General features: G+C 41.6%; 1 protein-coding gene across 5 annotated transcripts in view; it reads left to right on the top strand.

Annotated features, from left to right (window-relative positions):
- RASGRP2 (RAS guanyl releasing protein 2) overlaps positions 1-25354 on the top strand; it is a 404443-nt gene that overhangs the window by 208827 nt on the left and 170262 nt on the right. For all 5 annotated transcript variants that reach the window (XM_040409574.1, XM_040409572.1, XM_040409573.1 and 2 more), the window contains 3 exons: positions 4587-4664; positions 9189-9302; positions 21222-21337. In XM_040409574.1, the coding sequence (XP_040265508.1) occupies positions 4587-4664; positions 9189-9302; positions 21222-21337 (308 nt within the window). The remainder of the gene's footprint in view (positions 1-4586; positions 4665-9188; positions 9303-21221; positions 21338-25354) is intronic.

Below are 25354 nucleotides of genomic sequence, written 5' to 3'. Positions count from 1 at the left end.
CTGTAACTGGAAATTACAGCGTTCACAACACATGCTCTGGAGACTATGCTGATTTGTCTCCAGTGTAAACATCTGCTGGGGGATCGCTGGTGGGGTGTGAATGTACCGATCTCCCTCTCCTGCCAGCGCTACAGAGAGGGAGACGGTACAAGCATTTCTGAGTACTGTAACTGGAAATTACAGAGCTCACATGCCCTGGAGACCATGCTGATCAGTCTCCAGGGCTTACAGTTTAGCATTGCGATCGTGATGCCTAGTTTAAATACCGATCTCCCTCTCTGACTGGCAGTAATGAGAGGGAGATGATACATGCATTTGTGATCGCTCTGACTGCTTGCCAGAGCGATCAAAAGCCCGGAGACCAGCAAAAAAGGTCTCAGGGTAAGGCCCCTTTCACACGGGCGAGATTTCCGCGCGGGTGCAATGCGTGACGTGAATGCATAGCACCCGCACTGAATCCTGACCTATTCATTTCAATGAGTCTGTGTACATGAGCGTTTTTTTCACGCATCAGTTCTGCGTTGCGTGAAAAACGCAGCATGTTCTATATTCTGCGTTTTTCACGCAGCCCTGGCCCCATAGAAGTGAATGGGGCTTCAGTGAAAAACGCATTGCATCCGCAAGCAAGTGCGGGTGCGATGCGTTTTTCACTGATGGTTGCTAAGAGATGTTGTTTGTAAACCTTCAGTTTTTTATCACGCGCGTGAAAAACGCATCAAAAACTGAAAAACTGAATATAATCGCAGACAAAACTGACTGAACTTACTAGCAAAGTGGTGCGAGTTTCACTGAACGCACCCTGAACGCATCCGGCCCCAATCCGCAACGCCCGTGTGAAAGGGGCCTAAAGCTTCATATTCTTGGCTGTCAGGAGGGAGCTCAGTCACGGAGTTTCTATATACAGGGGCGGAGCACAGGGGGGAAAGCTGCAGGATGTTTTAGAACGTGCTTTCAGAAATAGAGATCCACCTCCCGGACGTTTATAGTCAATGGGCAGACGGGAGGGGGTTAACAAGACAAGTTTTGGCAACTGGCGCGGCAGTGGGAAAAACTATTCCATCGTTTTAAAAACTAGCTGAACTGAACTGGCTGCAGCAGCTGCTTGTTGTAGCAGAGACAGCTAGAAAGAGGTGACTAAAATTTAGGTAAAGGCACGGAAGTGCACCACATTTGCAGACTGATGAGAGTAAATTTTTCTGAATGGGATGGTACTCTCGCTTGCCCGACGAAGAATTCCACCACACTGCCAAAAACCAGAAATATTAAAATTGGGTGCAGATGCAGAAGTGTGCCACATTTACCACAACTTAGCGGTACACAGCAACTGAAACCGCCAGCAACTTAGCCAGGTGGGAGTACAGCTTGCACATAAGCTAATTGCTGTTTATGAATAGTTTTCTCAGGGCCACACATTCCATTATGAATGTCTCAGGATGGAGTGGAGGACAAGGAGGAGTCTGAGCAGGAGAAGAAGCAGTTGGTGATGAGAAGGACACTACATTGCTTGGGGATGAGGGCTGACTGCCATAAAGATGACCGGGAGAAGGACAGACTTATTCCAGTTGGGAATGCTGGCCAATTCTATTTTCCCACAGGGTCCAGTGATGCCACCTCATGTATTTCAGTAGAGCTCTGGTACCTATGTTTGTGTTTAAATGCCCATGGCTTATTTTAATCTTACAGGTTTTTCACAACGTTCTGCATAGGCACCTCCCTGCCTGCTGCCCCAATGATTGGCTGATCCAGGCAGTCTGTCAGCCAGTGAGCCAACCAGGGCAAGCCCCCTACTTCTCAGGGTTGTGTGGGGATCCTTTTTCTTCCTCCCTTGTGGTATTCCCCACCATGTGCAATAAAATGGTGCTGCATGCCATTTTAATGGATTCATCTGAAGCAAACCTGAAAAGTTTCAGGTTTGTTTGTCAGACAAATTTTTGTGTAACAAGCCTGGTTTGTTACATATGGATTCGCTCATCCTTAGTCTGGTGGTCATGTTGGGTTTTCATTGTGATGATAGACGTGATGCTTACAGGAGATTATATAGCTCACAGGAGGAAATACCATAAATATTAAATATGAAAAAAATATTAAAAAAATATTAAAATATAAAATATACAGTACTGTTCAAAGATTTTAGGCAGGTGTGGGTAATGCTGGAAAGTAGAAATGCTTTACAAAATAGAAGTGTTAATAATTTTTTTTGTATCAATTAACAAAATGCAAAGTGAATGAACAAAAGAGAGATCTAAATCAAATCAATATTTTCATGTTTTCTGTGTCATTGATTTTTAGGACACCTGTGGTCCTTAAGTGTCTGAGTGAATAATAAGTGTAAGAGACTGAGTTTAACATGCCTTAATGGTTCTTTAAACCGGATAACCCATTACAGTAAGGTTTTATCACTTCCTCATAGCCATGGGCAGTTCTATGGACTTTGGGGGTCATTTACTATTCTGAAATACGCCTAAGTTAGGCATATTTCAGGTGCAGATGGTGGTGCAATGGTCAGTTGCGCCACCATCTACGACTTTTAGCCTCATCTCATTCATCATTTTCTACGCCTGTTTTAGGCATAGAAAATGTTCTAAATGTAAGACAGCTCAGAAGCTGTCTTACATTTAGAACTGGCGCTGGATGCAGGTGCCTCTTCATAACTTCGGCGGAACCACCTCCAGCTATTGGCCTTTATTAAGACTGGCATCTAAAATGCTGGTCTTAACTAATGTGCCCCATTGTTTCTGTAATCACTCAAATGCTGGATCAAGCAGAATATCTGCCCTATGTTTCACTAACCCTCTCATTTATATCACCCATGTCACCAACATTAAGGGTTGGTTTACATATTGCAGTTTCTGTCACATTTAAAAGCCGAAACACATTTTTTTCTTACAGTAAACTGTAAAAACTAAAATTTAGCAATTATGGTAAAACTGCATGATGCATTTTTATGATGCATTTTTGTCACCTTTTTTTACTGGCACAAAAAAGCAATGTAAATTCCTGACCTGGTACTTCTGGAATGTTATAATCAGGTAATTAAATGCTGTTTATGTACCCTGCCATTTCATTTTCAGTGGGTATCAGGCCAACTGATAAGAAAATGTTTGCAGTGAAATGACAATAGAGTTAAAGGGGTTATCCAATTTCTCAAACCCCCCAACATGTGCCAGGCCCCTCACTGATAATATACTTACCCCGCTCCCAGCGCCACTCATGGTCCCCGCACCGCCACTGTTGCTTCTCCCAGCGCATGGATGAAAACGTGTGTGTGTGTGTGTGGAGGGGGGGGGGGGGGGGGTGTTTGGGAAATTTTAAGGACATGAGATCACGGACGTGTGGTGTACACATTTTCCAGACAGCACATTGGTCAGAGGAACATAATGGAACTGTGCATTACTTTGGTCTGTGCTGTTGACCAAACACACCCATTGAAGTCCATGGGTCCATGAAAGCCACTGACAGAGCGCTGATGGCAACAATGTTCTCTCACTGATTTTCACTGACCATTGGTACGAGTTGCCCTGGAAATCTTCTTTTCAGCCTAGCAGTGCCCACTGAATACTGATGTCACAAAAAGAGGGAAAAGAACAGACAGACCAAAAATTGAGCTTTTACAGACCATTTTTTCAAAGAACAAAATGGGGGTTAGTCAGCACATTCCAATATGCAGGTGCACGTCGCCATGGCTGAAAGCACAAAACAAGAACAAACACAATGCAACAGCACTCTGCAAACACTATCAAGTAAATACAATATTTTCCATAGTGAGTATGGCACTATTGTATTTACTTTGTTATTTGCGTTTACAGAGTGCTGTTGAATTGTTAGTTTTTGCATTTTTTCAAAGATATTAAATGGACAAGGATGTGTGAATAAAGCCTAACAAATGGGGTAATTTATGGCAGTTTTCTGGCACTAAAAAGTCTAAATTTGTTAAAAGGCACATTTGCACAGAAATGTGTATCTTTTTATTATTTTATTATTTATTATTTTATTATTATTTATTATTATTATTATTATTATTATTATTATTATTATTATTATATTACTAGTTTAGTGAAGAGATCAATCTCTGGGGTTTAGTGGTAGACGGCAGATCCTTCCAGTGCCTGGCTGAATTGCTATAATTTGTCAGAATTGGAATAAATGATGTCTTCTTCTGGACCATGAACATGCAAAAGATATGTCAAATGTATTAAGAGAAATGTACTTCTTAATAAATTAGGAGCATCTAACTCCAACTAGCTGTGGTTGTTCTTTTGGAAGTCACTTCTCCTTTAATTTAATAAATCATTTAGAAACTTTACAACATGACAGATTGAGGTTGCCACCCAAAACAAAGTATGAAAAAAAATTGTATTTTGAATGCACTGGTTAATAATTGTTGGCACTTAATAAATTAAGCCTGCTGTTTAATATTTTCCCTTGGCAAAAGCTCATTGGCAATGACTAAAACACAGAACTTGCAACTATGGGAGTGAAAATACCTCAAAACTGATGGTGGATTTTATTAATGAGCTTAGTTTCAAAAATTGAAAAAAAATTCTTTAGAAATAAAATATTTGATATCATTTTCTCTTCTTCTGCAGGTTTCCCTGGATCAGTATCGATCAGAGGAAGAAATTTATCAGCTGTCCCTTCAAAGAGAACCAAGGGCACGTACATCGGTATGATGTAGTGATGAGGATTGTATTTAATTTGCTGACACTGTGGCTGTTTTTAGGCGGCCATAATGATGAGGTCATATTTTAGCATCCCTATTACTCCCTCAGAAGCCAGACTGCTCACAGTTCAACTGATCTGAACTTAGTTTATTTTAACCATGAGAGGTCGGTATGTTGCGGACATCATACAGATAATAAAATGTTACCTCATTATAGACTTCGATGAGAATCCTTTATATTGCATAATTTCACGTTGATGCTCACAGTACATTTAGATATATATTATTTGGGAAGACACTTAATATTTTGCAAGGAATAGGACAGACCGGTATAACTATAGGATGTGACCTAAATATGATGAATTTTAGATGAACCAAAGCTGTAAATATTTATTTTTCCTTTAAATCATGCTGCTATGCACTACAGATTTGTACTTCTTTTAGTATCTTGGTCTGCAATCCTATGATCCTTAGCGTATAACTACAGAGGTACAGATGTAGCAGAGTTAGTACTCAAATATGCATTCTTCTTGTACAGTATAGATGTCAGAAAATCTCTGTTTATTTAACATACAATAACACATAGCATACAGCGGGAGCCTCTAGACTCTGTATCTCACAGCTTGACAGAAATACAATATTAACATTGTAAAAATCTCTGCAATTATGCATGAAAAAAGCACACAAAAATACATACTGTACATCTGTCAAGTATAATCATTCACCCTGAAATAAATCCACTATTTGATCCATTGAAAGATGAAAAAGAGAAAGAAAGCTTAGTTCAGCTTGACTTCAAAGGAGAAAAATCCATCCTGATCCAACTTGGACAGATGTTTGGATCAACAGATTCTATTGTGTTATAGTCTGTTTTGTTAGGAAAATATCCAGGTATGTGCATTGTTTGTCAGTGCCACAACTTGCAACTGTATATTCCTGAGTTTCATAACTGAGGAACATACTGTTCCTCAAGAGCATACTATGAGGGCATTTTATCACCTGAACTGGGTGGCATAGATTATTCTGAATCTTAAAATGGGAGGAATTCATCAAGAGTGGCGTTTCATATGCCAAATTTTAACTAGTTTGTGCTGGAGTCAGGCCTCTTAATCAAATCTACACCTATATTAGCTGGTGAAGATTTACGCAATAATTTAATCCAGCTGCTGGAGTAAATTATAGTAAATTTGACAGACTACAGAGACAACATTATCCACTAAGCTATGCCCATACCAAAGCCACTTTGAAAGTAATGAGTATAGCATAAAGATCCAAACGGTTGAATTCAGTTAAATGGCATTTGCATAAAAATATAATGTGTTGAAGATTCTTATCATTATAGTATATACAGTACAGACCAAAAGTTTGGACACACCTTCTCATTCAAAGAGTTTTCTTTATTTTCATGACTATGAAGGCATTAAAACTATGAATTAACACATGTGGAATTATATATATAACAAACAAGTGTGAAACAACAGAAAATATGTCATATTCTAGGTTCTTCAAAGTAGCCACCTTTTGCTTTGATTACTGCTTTGCACACTCTTGGCATTCTCTTGATGAGCTTCAAGAGGTAGTCCCCTGAAATGGTCTTCCAACAGTCTTGAAGGAGTTCCCAGAGATGCTTAGCACTTGTTGGCCCTTTTGCCTTCACTCTGCGGTCCAACTCACCCCAAACCATCTCGATTGGGTTCAGGTCCGGTGACTGTGGAGGCCAGGTCATCTGGCGCAGCACCCCATCACTCTCCTTCATGGTCAAATAGCCCTTACTTTCAAAGTTTTCCCAATTTTACGGCTGACTGACTGACCTTAATTTCTTAAAGTAATGATGGCCACTCGTTTTTCTTTACTTAGCTGCTTTTTTCTTGCCATAATACAAATTCTAACAGTCTATTCAGTAGGACTATCAGCTGTGTATCCACCTGACTTCTCCTCAATGCAACTGATGGTCCCAACCCCATTTATAAGGCAAGAAATCCCACTTATTAAACCTGACAGGGCACACCTGTGAAGTGAAAACCATTTCAGGGGACTACCTCTTGAAGCTCATCAAGAGAATGCCAAGAGTGTGCAAAGCAGTAATCAAAGCAAAAGGTGGCTACTTTGAAGAACCTAGAATATGACATATTTTCAGTTGTTTCACACTTGTTTGTTATGTATATAATTCCACATGTGTTAATTCATAGTTTTGATGCCTTCATAGTCATGAAAATAAAGAAAACTCTTTGAATGAGAAGGTGTGTCCAAACTTTTGGTCTGTACTGTATGTGCACACAGTTGATGTCTCATATAGAAATTTAGGTTAGAAATCACACTCAAGTAGCCCCCTTTAGCTTTGAGGACGGCTTTGCATGCTCTTGGCATGCTCTAAGTCAGTTTCAGGAGGTAGCTGTTTGAAATTAGTTTCCAAAAATCTTGAAAGAGGTGCTGAGCAGCACAAAACAGATGGGATGGCATGGTGCTGCAGAATGCTGTGGTAGCCATGTTAGTGAAGCCATTCTTGAATTTTGAATACATCACCAACAGTGTCACTTGTAAAGCCCCCACACCATCACACTTCCTTCTCCATGCTTCATGTTAGGAACCACATACAGTATTTAAATCTCAAATTTTGACTCATCAGTTCCTTGTTTCTTGGCCCAAGCAATTCTCTTCTTCTTGTTCCTCGGTAGTGGCTTCTTTGCAGTAATTGAACAATTAAGGCCTGATTCTCACAGTCTCCTCTGAACAGTTGATGTTGAGATGTGTCTCGTACTTGATTTCTGTAAAGCATTTATATAGGCTCTAATTTGAGGTGCTGTTGCCTTGCTTTTTCTGAGGTTTATAACTGTAATGAACTTATCCTCTGCAGCAGAGATAAGTCTTAGACTTTCATTCCTGGGTCGGTCCTCATAACAGCCAGTTTAATCATATTGTTTGATGGTTTTCATGACTGCACTTCACGCCCCTGATGAAGTTTGGAGCAAAACCCGGATCGGGCAGAAACACTAGGCTGTGATTTTTTTATTGTTGCGTGAAGTTTTACTTGCACATGTGAGTATAACAAAAGGATTTTATATTTGAGTGAATGACGGTTCTTCACTATTGGAGCGACTTTAAAACTTCCTAGGTACTACATGAGAAGAGAGGAGGAATTTAAGATCTATAGACTGGTATGATGTGCCTGCATTCCATCTGCGATTGTGAGTATATCAGCTTAAAGTGCGGGTGAATGGTATTCACAGTGCTTCACTACTGGTGCGGTTTTTGATGTCTCACAGGAGCTGTTGTGGAAGGAGGAAATCTGGTGAATCTAGTGCTTTGCCTGTATACATATAATTGGATGGTTCAACTCAAAAAGGTCACCTCATCTAAATATTAGGATTTCGCGCAGTCCTGCAGAAACGCATATTGACTTTGTGAATTCAGCCCACTTCACATTTGGGACCTGCTGTGGCAACCAATTGAGGCAACGTATTGGAGTTTTTTATTGTATTTATATAGTATAATAGGGCTAAATACTGTATGGAATTGTGTATCAGTCCTACCTCTGTAAAACACAACTGATGGTCTCAAACACGTTACTAAGGCAAGAAATTCCACAAATTAGCTCTTCACAAGGCATAACTGTTAACTGAAAATCATTTCAGGTAGCTGTCACGGACGTACTGAGACATACGGACGTCCCTGCGACAGTGGGTGACAAAGATCTGTGAGACTGGCAACACGTGCTTTGATCTGACAGGTTTCCTTGTGGATCAATAGGCGTCTGTGTTGTTTCTGATACTGGCCACACCTCTGACCTCCGGGTTTTGCTATTGTGGCAATTTAACTTCCCTTATTTATAGTTTGTTCTCCCACAATGCTGTGGGGTTTATAGCTTCAGTGGTATCTGTGGTCTGATGGTGTTTGGTTCTCAGCTGAGTTCCTGTTGCTGCCATAACTACTGGAAAGTTAAGTGTTTCCTTTCCCTTTTGCATTTTGTTTTGGTTTATCTGTGTGTTGTTTTTCCCCTGCCCTTTGTTGTAGGCCTGAGTGAGACTCCTGTTCGTCCTTCCTTTCTGGAGGAACAGGTAGTCTCAGTCCTGTCACTAATGCCAGGGTCTTATAGGGTGAGTTAGGACTCTAGGTGCTCCTGCGTATGAACTCACCTACCTTTGGGGTCTGTTCATACTGATAGCCAGTCAGGACTGTGACTAGGAATTTGACTAGGAGGTGTCCTTCTTTCTTCCCTAGCTTTCAGGTCTTGTTCCTTGTCTCCTTCTTCGTCCGGTGTGGTGTCTCCCTCCCACACACGGGCGTGACAGTGGCTACCTCATGAAGCTGATTGAGAGAATGCCATAAGTGTGCAAAGCTGTCATCAAAGAAAAAGGGGCTACTTTGAAGAATCTAAAATATAAAACATATTCAGTATTTTTTAACATAAAAGTTTACTTTCTCGTTTTGATTATATAGATTTTATAAAGCATGAACTCATGAATAAAAAAAATATTTGAAAAACATAATGATCATTGGAATTTATCAAATTACATTTTATCTCTTTCAGCAAGCCAACATAAAATCACCTCCATCCCCGTCACCTCCTTTGGAGGAATGGGCTTCCCTAAAAGCTAAACCAGACCAGGCCCTGTTGTGCCAACACATAGAAAAAATGGTTGAAGTAAGTAAATGATTGGTGTTCAGTGAACGTGTCTAGGAAGAATGGAGTTTTGTTATTTTACTTGGCTTTGGGGTTCATCTGACATACAGATACTTATTAGATACAAATAATTGAACTTTTCTCAGATTTTGTTATGTTGCAGTCTCATGCTAAAATTTAACCAAAAATTAAGTCCCCCCCCCATCAATCTGCACTCAATACTCCATAATGAAAACCTGAAAACAGGATTTTCGAAATTGTTGCTAATTTATTAAAAATTTCTCATGGACATAAGTATTCAGACCCTATGCTATGACACTATGGAATTCAGCTCTGGGGCCTCCCTGTCACGGTCTCTCCTGTGACAGGGGTCAGAAGATCTAAAAGACTGGCTGCACGTGATGTGATCTGACAGCCTCTCTGGTTTCACTCTTCTGTGTTGTTGCTGGGTATGACCACACCTCTGGTCTCAGGTGTAGCTTAAGTGGTCATTCCTATTCGTCTACTTAGTCTGGCCTCACCCATCATGCTATGCAGTTGATAGCTCCTTTTTGGTTGTGAAGAGCTGGTGTCTGGTTCTCCACTGAGTTCCTGCTCGTCTGCATACCTTGGAGTTAAGTGTCTTTTTCCTATTTCTTGTTTGTGATTTTTCCCTAACTTTTGGTGTTAGGCCTGAGGGAGTCTCCTGTTCCTTCTGCTGGAAAGGAAAAGGTCATCTCTTGTCCTAACACTATTTCCAGGGCCCTTTAGGGTCAGATAGAGCCCTAGGTTCTCCATAGCCAATTCTATCAGGGATTATCCGAGAGGCTATAGGATGCGTTGGCCTTTCACGAAAATCATTTGAGTCATTGGAAAGAGCTATGTCCCTTGCTGTACGTATGGATAGATGTTTGAGAGAGAGAGATCTAAGGTCCCTCACTCTCAGGACGAACGATCATAGAACGTGGCGACTTCATCTGACACCCTGGATGGAGAGACTTCTGAGTTTATGCCTGGTGATGAACCAATGCAGTTAGGGGGAGCTACCCCTGGGCCTGCTTGCAAGAGTGTTAGTCATAAGAAGGGAGTATGTTTTTTCTGTGGAAAAAGGGCATATTTTGTTAATGTTTGTCCTTACGTTCAGGGTCAAGGTGAAAACAAAAAAAAAAAAAATTTTATTCCCATCTTACTCTTGGTGGTTTGGGTGGGGAGTCAGAGAACTTACTTTTGTCATGTACTGGTACTACCCGATTTCCCCTGTCTGCCGAGGTGGCGCTAGAGTCCAAAACTGTGGGAATTGATGTGTTTATTGACAGTGGGGCAGGGGTTAAACCAGTTGATGGGCAGTTCGTCCATTTGCATGGGTTGACTACAAGTGCATTAGAGTAAAATATTTAGGTGTTTGCATTAGACTCCCCACCACTTTCTCAGAGATGTTTGTCACAGGTGGTGCAGGACATCCGTTTAAGAGTGGGTGATTTTCATCAGGAATCCATTTCATGTTTTGTACTGGAGGGATTGCCTGCTCCATTGGTTCTGGGTTTACCATGGTTGAACAAACATAATGTTACCATTGACTGGCAAGAGAGACAGATTCTCAAGTGGAGTGATTATTGCATGGACAACTGTCTTAATACATCTCTTTCTGTCTTGACCACTAAAGCTGTTCCCTCTTTCATTTCTGATTTTTCTGATGTATTTTCTGAGAGTGGTTGCCAGGATTTACCCCCACACCAAGAATATTATTGTCCTATCAATCTTATTCTCGGAGCAAAGTTGCCCAAATCTAGGTTATATAACCTTTCTGAACCCGAAAGAGCGGCCATGCGAGAGTATATTGCCTAATGTTTGTCTAAGGGACATATTAGACCTTACAAGTCCCCAGTGGCAGCAGAGTTTTTCTTTGTAAAGAAGAAAGATGGAACTCTCAGGCCATGTCTGGACTTCCGTGAGCTCGATCGGATTACGGTCTGTGATCCGTACCCGCTTCCTTTGATTCCTGACTTGTTTAATCAGATTGTTGGTACCAAGGTGTTCTCCAAGTTGGACCTAAGAGGAGCATATAATCTGGTCAGAATCAAGGAGGGGGATGAATGGAAGACAGCGTTTAATACCCGAGATGGTCATTTTGAGATTCTGGTCATGCCATTTGGGTTAACAAATGCTCCTGCGGTTTTCCAGCATTTTGTTAATGATATCTTTCCTCATCTGGTGGGGAGGTTTGTTGTTGTGTAACTGGATTACATACTAATTTATTCTCCAGATATGGAGACTCATCAGTATCACCTGAGACAGGTGTTACAGATCCTAAGAGAGAATAAATTGTATGCTAAGATGGAGAAGTGTGTATTTGCAGTTCAGGAAGTGCAATTCCTGGGTTACCTACTCTCATCTTCAGGTTTTTGTATGGATCCAAAAAAGGTCCGTGCTGTGTTGGACTGGGATCGACTCGAAAATCTGAAAGTGCTTATGCTGTTTTTGGGGTTCACCAACTACTACAGTAAATTCATTTTGAACTACTCGACTGTGGTTAAACCTTTTAATGGACATGACTAGGAAAGGTTCCGATGTCTCAGTCTGGTCTGATGCAGCATTACAAGCTTTTTCTGCGGTGAAGGAATGTTTTGCTTTTGCTCCTATACTGGTGCAACCAAATGTGTCCCAGGCATTTATTGTGGAAGTTGACACATCCGTGTTAGGGGTAGGAGCAGTCTTGTCGCAGGGTCCTTCACCTAGTAAATGGCGCCCATGTGCATTCTTCTCTAAGAAACTCTCTACTGCAGAAAGAAATGATGACGTGGGTAATAGAGAGTTGCTGGCCATTAAGTTGGCTTTTGAGGAGTGGCGTCATTGGTTGGAAGGAGCAATTCATCCTATTACTGTGCTTACTGATCACAAAAATCTGGCTTACCTGGAGTCGGCTAAATGACTGAACCCAAGCAGGTGGTCATTATTTTTTACCAGATTTAATTTTATCGTCACCTATCGCCCTGGGGTTAAGAACGCCAAGGCTGATGCTTTGTCGCGTAGCTTTCCTGTGGGGGGGGGTTATTCGGAAGATCCCGGTCCGATACTGTCTGAGGGGGTGGTTATATCCGCCCTATATCCTGACCTTGAGGCAGAGGTGTTGGAGGCCCATGAAGATGCACTAGATTCTTGTCCTCTGGGGAAGTTGTGTGTTCCTTCTGAATTACATCACAAAGTGTTTGAGGAACATCATTGTACGGTTCTCACAGGAAACCCTGGGAGCAGATCCACTGTCAACCTCATCTCTTGTAGATTTTGGTGTCCAGGGTTGCGTAAGTGTGTTGAGGACTATGTGTCTGCTGTGTCCCCTCTGATAGGGGGACTCAGTTTGTTTCCAAATTCTGGAAAGCGTTTTGTACTCGTCTGGGGGTACAATTGTCCTTCTCTTCGGCCTTTCATCGTCAGTCGAACGGACAGACAGAACGCACCCCCAGAGATCTGGAGACTTATTTGAGATGTTTTGTCTCAGAGAACCAGGAGGAGTGGTCCTCATTTTTGTCTTTAGCCGAGGTTGCCATACATAACCTTAGACAGGAATCCACTGATAAGTCGCCGTTTTTTGGAGCATTTGAGTTCCACCCACAATTTGGCACATTTTCTGGTACGGAGACTTCTGATATACCTAAAGAGGAACGATTTTCCTCTTCTTTTTCATCTAGTTGGCGGAAAATAGGCAGCAAGTATAAACGTATGGCTGACAAGAGATGTATGAATGGTGCGGACCTGAGAGTGGGTGATTCTGTGTGGCTGTCCACAAGAAACATTAAGTTGAAAATATCTTCTTGGAAGTTGGGGTCCAAGGTTTATTGGTCCATATAAGATCACTGCCATTATTAACCCAGTAGCCTTTCATTTTGAACTTCCTCAGGCTTTGAAGATTCATAATGTGTTCCATAAGTCGTTGTTGAAAAGATGTGTCAAACCTGTTGAACCGTCCTCCTTGCCCCCTGCTCCTGTCGTGGTGGACGGTAATCTGGAATTTCATATCTCCAGCCTAGTTGACTCCTGAACTCTCCATAGACCCCTCCAGTATCTGCAGGGGTTACGGACCAGAGGAGAGGATGTGGGTTCCAGCTGCCGACGTTAATGCTAGTCATCTGGTGAAAGCCTTTCACAGAGCTCATCCGGATAAGGTCAGTCCTGGGTGTCCGGAAGCCACCCGTAGAAAGGGGGGGGGGGGCACTATCACGGTCTCTCCTGTGACAGGGGTCAGAAGATCTAAAAGACTGGCTTCACGTGATGTGATCTGACAGCCTCTTTGGTTTCACTCTTCTGTGTTGTTGCTGGGTATGACCATACCTCTGGTCTCAGGTGTAGCTTAAGTGGTCATTCCTACTCCTCTACTTAGTCTGGCCTCACCCATCATGCTATGCAGTTGATAGCTCCTTTTTGGTTGTGAGGAACTGGTGTCTGGTTCTCCTCTGCGTTCCTGCTCGTCAGCATACCTTGGAGTTAAGTGTCTTTTCCCTATTTCTTGTTTGTGGTTTTCCCATACCTTTTGGTGTTAGGCCTGAGGGAGTCTCCCGTTCCTTCAGCTGGGAATGAAAAGGTAATCTCTTGTCCTAACACTATTTCCAGGGCCCTTTAGGGTCAGATAGGGCCCTAGGTTCCAGCGTTTGAACATTCCTACCATCAAGGTCTGTTCATACTTATAGTAGTCAGGGCTCGGGTTAGGGATTCACTAGGTGGTGACATTTCCCCCTTTCCCTAGTTTCCAGGCCTAGTACCTTTTCCCTTCCCTCTTGTGGCCAGTGTGGAGTTATTTACCCACACTGCGCCGTGACACTCACATTTCTCTTGATCATCTTTAAGATGTTTCTGCACCTTTAGTCCATCTGTGGTAAATTCAGTTGATTGGACATGTCATGATTTTAAAAGAAACGGCTCTGTCTATATAAGGTCTCACAGCTGATAATGCATATCAGAGCAAAAACCAAGCCATGAGGAGGAAAGAACTGCCTACAGAACTCAGAGACCGGATTATGTGGAGGCACAGATCTGGAGAACTGGAGAAGGGGGTCAAAATATTCTGCACCACTGAAAGTTCCCAAGAGCACAGTGGCCTCTATAATTATTAAATGGATGAAGTTTGGAAAAACCAGAACTCTTCATAGAGCTGGCTGCCCTACCAAACTAAGCAATTGGTAGAAAAGTGCCTTGGTAAGAGAGGTGACCAAGAACCCAATGGTCACTCTAGCTGAGCACCAAAGATCATGTTTGCAAATGAGAGAAATTCCAGAAATTCAATCATCATTGCCGCACTCAACCAATTTGGACTTTATGGTAGAGTGGCCAAAAAGAAGCCACTCCTCAGTAAAAAACACATTAAAGCCCACCTAAAGTTTGCAAAAAGCACCTAAAAGACTCTCAGACTGTGAGAAACAATATTCTCTGCTTAGAGAAAACTCTGTGAATGTCCTTAAGTGGCCCAGCCAGACCCCTGACTTGAACTCTATCAAACATCTTTCGAAAGAGACCTGAAAATGGCTGTCCACTGATGGTCCCATCCAACCTGACAGATCTTGTGAGGATCTGCAGAGAAGAATGGCAGTAAATCCTCAAATCCAGGAGTACAAATCTTGTGGCATCATACCTAAGAAGACTCGAGGCTGTAATTGTTGTCAAAGGTGCTTCAACTAAGTACTGAGTAAAGTGTCTTAATACTTACGTCAATGCAATATTTAATTTTTTTCCTTTTCAAGAAATAAGCAGAGATTTCGGAAATTTTTACCTTGACTTTATGGGGTATTGAGTGCAGAATGATTGGGGAAAAACTGATTTTGTTATTTTAGCACAAGGCAGCAATATAACAAAATGTGAAAAAAAGTGAAAAGGTTTGAAGACTTTTGAAATTCATTGTATTTCAGATATAAGATTAATTAGCATATCTGGAAGTTATTGAATAAGAGTTAGGCTACTTTCACACTAGCGTTTTTGCTGGATCCGGCCGGGTTCAGCAAAAACGCTTCTGTTACTGATAATACAACCATCTGCATCCATTATGAATGGATCCGGTTGTATTATCTTTAACATAGCTGATCCGTCATGAACTCCATTAAAAGTCAATGGAGGACGGATCCGTTTTCTATCTTGTCAGAGAAAACGCATCCATCCCCATTGACTTGCATTGTGGGTCATGACGGATCAGTCTTGCTCCACATTTCATGACGAAAAGGAAACCGCAGCATGCTGCGGTTTGCTCTCTGGTATGAGAACGCAACCAAACAGAACTGAATGTTATGTTCAGTTATGTTTTGTCCCTATTGACAATGCATGAGGATAAAATGGAAGCGTTTTTTTACATTATTGAGACCCTATGACGGAGCCAAATACCGGAAAATAGAAACGCTAGTGTGAAAGTAGCCTGAAACATATAATCATATGACGAGTGTTAATCAGTTTGTTTTTCCTCCACTCATCCTGGACATATTCATCTCAGCAAGGCAGGACAGGGACTTTTTTCACCTGGATTTTGCCTATAGAGCTGCGGACATGCTCTGCTAGATCGCCGCTAGCACGTCCGCAATATAGATTCCCCATAGCTGTGAGTGTTTTTATTTAGGCAAAAAAAACGATCCAGGTGACTTTTTGGGGGTTTTGACTGTGGGGGCACCTCAGGGTCTCTTCAAATGCAACATAGCACCTAAAGACCATTCCAGCAAAATCTTCCCTCCCAAAACCACATGGCGCTACTTGCATTCTGTGCCCTGTCGTGAGCCCAAACAGCAGTATACGACCACATATGGGATGTTTCTGCAAACTGCAGAATCAGGGTAATAAATATTGTGGTTTGTTTAGTTGTTAACCCTTGCTGTGTTCCAGGAAAAAATGATTAAATTAGAAAATCTGCAAAAAAAGTCAAATTTTGAAACTTCACCTCAATATTGCTTTAATTCCTATGGAATACCTAAAGGGTTAACAAAATTTCTAAAACCAGTTTTGAATAGTTTTAAGGGTGTCGTTTCTAAAATGGAGTCATTTATGGGTTGGTTCTATTATGTGAGCCCCAAAAAAGTGACTACAGAACTGAACTGGTCCATAAAGGGAACCTGTCACCTGGATTTTGGGTATAGAGCTGAGGACATGGGCTGCTAGATGGCTGCTAGCACATCCGCAATACCCAGTCCCCATAGCTCTGTGTGCTTTTATTGTGTAAAAAAACCGATTTGATACATATGCAAATTAACCTGAGATGACTTCTGTCCCAGACTCATCTCACGTACAGGACTCATCTCAGGTTAATTTGCATATGTATCAAATCGTTTTTTTTTAAACAATAAAAGCACACAGAGCTATGGGGACTGGGTATTGCGGATGTGTTAGCGGATATCTAGCAACCCATGTCCTCAGCTCTATACACAAAATCCCGGTGACAGGTTCCCTTTAAAAAAGTTGACTATGGAAATTTTGCTAAAAATTTCAAAAATGCTTCTAAAATTCTAAACCTTCTAACGTCCTAAAAGAACGCATCCGTTTGTATTATCTTTTACGTTGCCAAAATAGATCATTCTTGAACACCATTTAAAGTCAATGGGGGATGGATCCGTTTTCTATTGTTCAATATCCCCGTCCCCATTGGCTTACATTGTGTGTCAGGATGGATCCATTTGCCTCTGCATCGTCAGGCGGACAAGCAGCGTTTTGGTGTCCGCCTCCAGAGCGGAATGGAGGCGGAACGGAGGCAAACTGATCCTTATCCATTCAGAATGCATTAGGGAAAACTGATCCGTTTTGGACCGCTTGTGAGAGCCCTGAAACGGATTTCACAAACAGAAACCAAAACGCCAGTGTGAAAGTAGCCTAAAGGTAAAACATATTGACTCAAATTTACCATTAACATGAAGTACAATGTGTCACTAGAAAACAGTCTCCGAATGGCTTGGATAAGTAAAAGCGTTCCAAAGTTATTACCACATAAAGTGACACATGTCAGATTTGCAGAATTAGGCCTGGTCAGGAAAGGGGTAAATTGCCCGGTCTGGAAGTTGGTTAAGATGTACAATACAGTATTAGTATGCAGTACAATAACAATAACATACTGCTTCAGAACCGGTAATTGTAAAGGTTTTCAGGTCCACAATTTAACAGCTCAAACCTCTTCCTTACTATGTCCTTAAGAGCAGTACACTACATGCCATCCATATTCCTTCTAGTGATGACCTTACTGGTGATAAGGTCTTACTGGTGACATAGGACATCTGGGATGTACCACTGTTTCATTTATTTTAGTAGAATTTTTTAAATTCACATAACAGAACATATCATGGACCGTGATTATAGGTTTCAGTGGATACATGGACATAATGGCATTGTTCAGTTAAATAAGTTGAGCACGTATCTAGGGACCATTTAAGTCCTCGACTTCACAATTAAACTTATGGTATTTTTTTGCATGCCAACTAGAAGTCCCCATTTCTATGTATTGATTATCTCTAACTAATGTTCATCTGTTGGCTTTTCACCACTATGTTTGTATTGTTACTGTATTGTGAAAATTATATTGTAAAAAAAATTATAAAAACTACAATAAAAATTATGTAAAAACTAAAAGTGAAAAAAGAGGAGTACATAAAGTACTTTCTTCAATCTGATAAGAGCTCAGGCCCTTCTGGCTATTCATCAGGCAAAGAGCTAATGACAACTCGGGGAATAAGAGACCACAGAACTTTAATAGGGATTTTGTAATGCATATTTATGGATAAAGAAAATAATGTGGAGGGCACTCAACTATCTGGTTCTTGCATGGAAACATACCACATATATAAAATTAAAATACATTTATTCAGAAAAGACCACATAAACAAAGACCATATAAAACCTTAAGGAATAGCAGATCAATCGTATGGATTAGATGATTATATCTGTATGTTCCACATCACATTATATTTCTATTTTTAGGGTACATATTTAGCACACATCTTTCAATGTGATTTATATAGTGTGGCAAACTGGTGTGGTTTGCAGCAGTATACAACTAGTCACATTAAAAAAATATGACAAAATAAAATAAATTAACATATCTTATCAATAAACCATATTAAAAAATATAAAAAATATATTTTAAAATAAAACTGCAGTGCTCTTTATATAACAGGATTATATTGGCTTAAAGATCCACAAATATATGTGTCGAGTCCTTATTAGGACGACAACCTTACGTCCCACTTGATAAAACCACTTATTATATATCAATGTCACTTGGAAGGTGGTTAATATCCTTTTTGTTTTCCATATAAATAGTTCCTGTGGTTTTTTGTGTTATTTCTGTGGATCCTAGTGTGTGCACCCTGTATAATGGGTTAAAGCTTCAATGTAACCATAACTCGCCCACTCCAATTGTACTGAATATGTTTGTCTCAAAGTATCAGATTGGAGTCCACATTAGATGCACATATAGTTCCTTGTTAATACTCCACTGTTATCGCTGTATCCTATCAGTTATTATTCTCAAATTAAGGCCTTATTCACACGTCCGTTGTTTCTTTCCTGATCTGTTCCGTTTTTTGCTGAACAGATCTGGACCAGATTGGACCAGATTGAAAATGAATGGGTCCAGATCTGGTCCAGATCTGTTCAGCAAAAAACGGAACAGATCAGGAAATAAACAACGGACGTGTGAATGGACCCAAATGGTCACATTAACAGTTCCTTTTTATGACCGGGGGAGCTCTGAGCATGGAGAGTGAATGTATCGCTGCAACAGTACTACCTTTCGTTGCTTCACTATCTTCGGCGTCCCACGTGGCGTCCCAGATGCTCTGGGGATGCTGGTGCTCTCAGCTTCCAAATGCCGGTCAATGGAGAAGTACGGAACGCTACTTTTCATTGTATAGGAATTCTGTTATATTCAAGCCAATGCTTTAAACAATTCGGTGCTTTTATATTTATTGATGTGGAGAAGATACGAAGATACTCAGGATTTGTTAGAAAGTTTGTGTCTGAATGTCAGAATGTCAGTGCTAGCTGCAGAAGGGCTGGTGAAGGCTGGAATAGTTTAGCAAGTAGAGGAAACATTTATTACACTGTATTCCAACTTAGCCAGGGTTTCCAAGTTTCAATGAATATTGAGTGGATTTCCCAACTGGATATTTCTTCTAGCTTAACATTTACTAAGGTTTATTTATCCACTCTTCATGAGAATGTGGATCAGTTCTGAGCCAATGGAGGAGTAGTTACAGTGTGGCACCACAGAGTACAACAGATACCAGGAGTAACTGCTAGAAACAGACTTAGGATAAGATAACTTGAGGTAAAATTCACAAGAGCAAAGGACTTGGTGACCATCTGACACCAAGAGCAGAACTTGCTGTCAGATAGGGACTATATAAGAGCCTTATTTTTTTTTATTCTCAAGCCTGGTTACTGTTGTTAGTGTCAGATAGGGACTATTGAAGAGCCTCAGTTGTGAGGATTGGATTGAAGTGCATGAGCCTCCCACTGCACCACCAAGGACTGTACACTGGCCTGTGCCAACCTCTACCAAATTCCCCTTTCACTAAATTACTCTGTCCCTGCTGACAATATCCTCTGTGACTATGTACTTAAACAGCTGATCTGACAAGGATGGCCTTATGCTATCTGCAGGCAGCAGTTGTGGACAGCTCTGACAAAATCCGAGCAAGTGAGTTGGCAGTGGTATTTGCTCAGCAGTGTGTGCAGACAGGGGTGCTCCTAGCCTTTCTGCTGCCTGAGGCAAAAACTAAAATGGTGCCCCCCCCATGCAAATTTCTTAACCTAACCCCTTTGCCACAATGAAAGTGCTCATTGCCGATGGCCCTTCCCCTGCCCCCCTCTTGCCCCTACCTGGTGCTGCCTGGCCTCATTGGTGGTGCACCCCTGTGTGCAGCCTCTGCTGCCTGTGCTGATTAATGAAGCAGCAGAAATACTTTTTTTTCACCAGGCCTCTAAGGGCTGTACTGTGTAGTAAAGTGAGGAACCGCACTCTGTTCAAGGAATATCACCGGTGCCAATCAAGGGCTGTTAGGCCGTGATCCAAGTAATAAAATATTGAGGCACTCAGTTTGGAAGTTTTGCAATTCAAGTATAGTTTTATTTCATTTTTCTGCATCATCCGTTTGCCCGTGGTATATATAAAAATGACAGACGTTTCGGTCACGATGGACCTTCATCAGCGGTGATGTTATCTGGAATAGTATTAAATACATGTTTTAAATAGGTCTTTTACAGATGGCAGAGCATGAAGTTAAGTATCGTATTTCTAATAATAATATAACATAACAATAAATAATTTACAAGCAAAATTTGATATAGTTATAGCAGCAAGGTAGGTAGGTGTCCAGAGGTTGGTAAATACATATAAATATAAATACATTGAGCCCGTGAAACGAAATTCATATACTTATGGTAGTAGAACGAACATGATGGTTTATGGAGCATGATTATATGGATCTAAATAAAGGAATACTGTGGAAGGCAAACGACAAGGGGGGAGAGAAAAGGTGGTGGTGGACATAGTGAACATGATTCTATGGGGATTTGACTTGGAACATGATCGTACAAAACATAATTTTGCTTGTAAATTATTTATTGTTATGTTATATTATTATTAGAAAGACGATACTTAACTTCATGCTCTGCCATCTGTAAAAGACCTATTTAAAACATGTATTTAATACTATTCCAGATAACATCACCACTGATGAAGGTCCATCGTGACCGAAACGTCCAGTCAGAAATAGTCTGTCATTTTTATATATACCACGGGCAAATGGATGATGCAGAAAAATGAAATAAAACTATACTTGAATTGCAAAACTTCCAAACGGAGTGCCTCAATATTTTATTTCTAAGGGCTGTACTGTCTACAGGGTAAATCCAGAATAAAATAATTCTGTTAACTTGTAATGAGTCATATTTGCTTGTTAGTTTCTTGATTCCCAGTGACCTCAGAATCCACTGATCTTCTTCCCACAGTCTGTATTTCGACTCTTTGATGAAGATGGTGATGGGCATATCTCCCAAGAAGAGTTCTGCAGTGTTCGGAGCAACTTTCCTTACCTATGTGCCTTTGATGAGATAGACCAAAACCAGTAAGCATGAATTCACAGATATTTTTTCTACGGGGGAACACAATAGTAGGAGAAATGAATAAATGTCATGCAAATAACAATCTATGCAAGGTTATGCTATGTTGAAGAACAGGGATACAGATACAGAGAATTAGGGATGTGCTGCTTTTAAAAGAGGAAATGTAATATAGCCTCTAATCATGTATTTAACCTACATTGCTTGGTGAAAAAGACATGCCATTATTAGTGTGAAATGTAAAAGCCTCTATAATGCACCCTTTGCTCTTGGCCATTTCACAGAGATGAGAAGGGTTACTTGATCTGCTCTGTGAATGAAGTTTCTTATGCATCACACACTGTGTTACATGCTACTTTTCACTGTTACTGGCCATGTAGTGCACTTCATTATGGCTCCCTGGTAAACACTTGGGACAATTAGTGGTTGCCATTGTAATTTATATGCATTTGAGAATTCTACACATGCCCTAATTAAAAAAAATCTTGTATGGTATATCACTGTCAACTATATTCAGAGTTAATATTCATGGCTTATTTTTGGTATAGCCATCAATATTTGCTTAGTGGGAGTCAAATGATGGCCCATTGAAATCCATAACACCTTCAATGGTTCAGTAGTTTGTACCTACATGTGCAGCTATGCTTTGTAATGCAGCTTCATTAAACTGGATGTGGCTGAGTTGCAGTACCAGGCACAGCTGCATGAGTGGATGAACACCTTCATACAGGGTGGACTGGCACTCATGATGCATTGATGGAACATCTTAAAAGAGTTGTCCCTGGAAAATGATCCTATCCACAGGAAATGTTCTCACAGTTAAACTTGGACCAATGCCTTGCAATTTGAGTATACAAAGAGTGACACCAACTATATGTTGTGATGATATTCAAAGTGTGTACATTACATTTTTAAAGCGTACACTTCCTCAAGTACAAGTGCAGTGGACAATTTTGGGGTGGCCCCAGTGGTACGCTGGATCACTTGAGCATCGTCGGGTACCACCATGTGTTCCTGCTTTCCAAAGGATGGTAAGGCCTTGTGCACCCCAATGGGAAATAATTCCAAAGAGTCAGGGTCTACAAGGTGTACTTCTTTACTGGAGGAATTCAAGTGCAAAATAATATAAGCAAGGCACTGAGCTGGCTTCTCTAGTCTCCTCCCTGGCAGTAGAAGTTTTTTGGCTCGGTCGTTGGTCTGGCTCCCTGGTCAAAGGGCTTATGACCCAGGGTCTTTGGCTCAGTATTAGTGATGATCAAGCATGCTCGGCCGAACATCTGTTCGGCTCGAGCATCTCGATGCTCGTCACTAGTGATGAGCGGCAGGGGCAATATTCAAATTCGTGATATTTCGCAAATATTTTGTAGACGATTCATCATATATTCTCGAATTTGAGATTATATTCTTGATTGCGAAAATCCGCAATATAATATTCGCGTAAATGCGCGCAAAATACAGGCGTGGGTCACTTATGCTACATTTTTCAAGCTTGTATAAGTTTCTTGAGACTGGAGAAAATGGTTGGCACGGCAGAAAATTAGAATAGCTTTATATGCAGATAGAGTGCTCCAATATATTTGCGCTTGTGAATTTTCGGCAATTAATGATGCACATCACTAAGTCTGTAGCATGTATGTATGGATACCAGAACCTATCAGCTACACTATAGATCAATTTAACCTACACTGACTATCTCACCCTAACTATCTGTATTATATATATATAAGTTAACTGCCTAATGTAATACAACAAAGCACAGAGCACAGCAATGACACTGCTGTCTCTTTCATAACTGCAATAAACTTTAGAAAATAGCTGCTGTGGAGGTTCTTATATAGTAAGGGGTAGGCAACTTTTCTATTGGTCGCTAGGGATGTTGCTAAGCTGTGACAATGATCACCTGATGTGTACTGTGTTAAAAAACAAAACAAAAAAAAACAACTAATATTCGTCATTACGAATATATAGAACTATATTCTAAATATTCACAAATTCTCGAAGTGCCGATATTCGTGATAAAAATTTGTAATACGAATATTCGCGCTCAACACTACTCAGCACATGTGCTCGAGCACCATGCTCAAGTCTCCTCCCCGCACGTTTCTTGGCTGCTTCGCAGCCAAGAAACGTGCAGGTAAGTGCTGCCCTCACTGTAATGCCAGTAGCCATATAAGGACTATTGTGTGTGACAGCAGCAATATATATTTTTAGCGCATCCGGCGCTAAATACCGTGTAATAGGCCGCTGCGGACAGTTAAATTATTCGCGCCACATCTCCTGTGTAAAGTGTGCGCATCCCTAAATATCAGTGACATACAGTATACTTTTTCCGTAGACAGTGTCCGCTGCAGACAGTAAAATTATTCGCGCCACATCTCCTGTGTAAAGTATGCGCATCCCTAAACACCTGGGTCCACAATCTGTGTCTGCGGATCACACCACTGCCTCCTCTTCCCCTATGTTACATGCTGGCCAATTCCATGTCAAAGGCGCAGGCCCGGATGCCTCCCACCCTGCACCTGGACCTTCGCAAGCACCATCAGCGACCACATCCACTTCCGTGTCCCAGCGCAGTGTCCAAATGTCCTTACCCCAGGCCTTTGAAAGCAAGCGAAAATACCCAGCCACCCACCCACAGGCCATAGCACTAAATGCACAGCTTTCAAATTACTGGCCCTTGAAATTTTGCCATTTAGGCTTGTGGACACTGAGGCCTTCTGCACCCTGATGTCGGTGGCCGTCCCGCGTTAAGTCCCCAGCAGCCACTAATTTTCAAGGTGTGCCGTGCACGCCTTACACCAACATGTGTCCCGTAACATCACACATTCCCTGACCAACACAGTTACTGGGAAGGTCCACTTACCCACGGACACATGGACAAGTGCATTTGGCCAGGGATGCTACATTTCCCTGACGGCACACTGGGTGAATCTTGTGGAGGCCGGGAGCAAATCTTACCCTGGGATAGCACAGGTGCTACCGATGCCAATGATTGCGGGCCCTAAGTCGATCAGGGTTTCCGCCAACACCTACATTAGTGGCTCCAAACCCCACTTCTCCGCCTCCTCCTCCCACCTCCGATTTATCCGCATGCAGGACCAGTCAGTCATCAGTCGGTAGCTGGAAGCAGTGTAGCACTGCAGTTGGGAAGCGGCAACAAGCCATTCTGAAGCTGATATGCTTAGGGGACAAACAGCACACTGCCGCAGAGCTGTGGCAGTGGATAAGAGACCAAACTGAGCTGTGGCTCTCGCCACTCAACCTACAACCAGGCATGGTTGTGTTTGATAATGGCCGTAACTTGGTGGCGGCTTTGGAGCTTGGCAAGCTCACACACATCCCATGCCTAGCCCACGTGTTCAACCTTGTAGTTCAGTAGTTTCTCAAAACCTACCCCAATTTGCCTGAGCTACTGGTGAAGGTGTGCCATGTGTGTGTACATTTCCGACAGCTTCAGCCAGTCTGTCAACACTGCAGAGGCACTTGAAATTGTCAGCTCACTGGCTGTTGTGCGACGTGAGCACGCTCTGGAACTCGACGTTCCACATGTTGGCCAGCATTTGTGAGCTGCAGAGGGCAGTAGTGGAATACCGCCTTTCCTGTCAGCTTACGATTTTCACAAGCAAGGAGTGGGAATGGATGTCTGACCTCTGTGAGGTTTTAAGAAACTTTGAGGAGTCAACACAGATGGTGAGCGGCAATAAAGCTATTATCAGCATAACCATTCCACTTCTGAGTCTACTCAAACGCTCGCAATTAAGGACGACGCTTTGCATGTAGAAGAGGTGGAAATGTGGGAAGACATTGCACAGGGTGATAGCCAGACCACCCTCAGTTCGTCTTCTCAGCGCGAATTGGACAATAAAGAGGAGGAGGAGGAGCAGGAGACGGTTGCCTCCGCTACAGAGGGTAGTACCCATGGAAGTTTAATTCCATCTGTTCAGTGTGGGTGGGCAGAAGAGGAGGAAGAAGATGAGAAGATTGAGAGTAGTGATGAGCGGCAGGGGCTATATTGGAATTTG

Source organism: Bufo bufo, chromosome 10 (assembly GCF_905171765.1).
Source record: "Bufo bufo chromosome 10, aBufBuf1.1, whole genome shotgun sequence".
NCBI lineage: Eukaryota > Metazoa > Chordata > Amphibia > Anura > Bufonidae > Bufo > Bufo bufo.
This window is presented reverse-complemented; position numbering and strand designations above follow the sequence as displayed.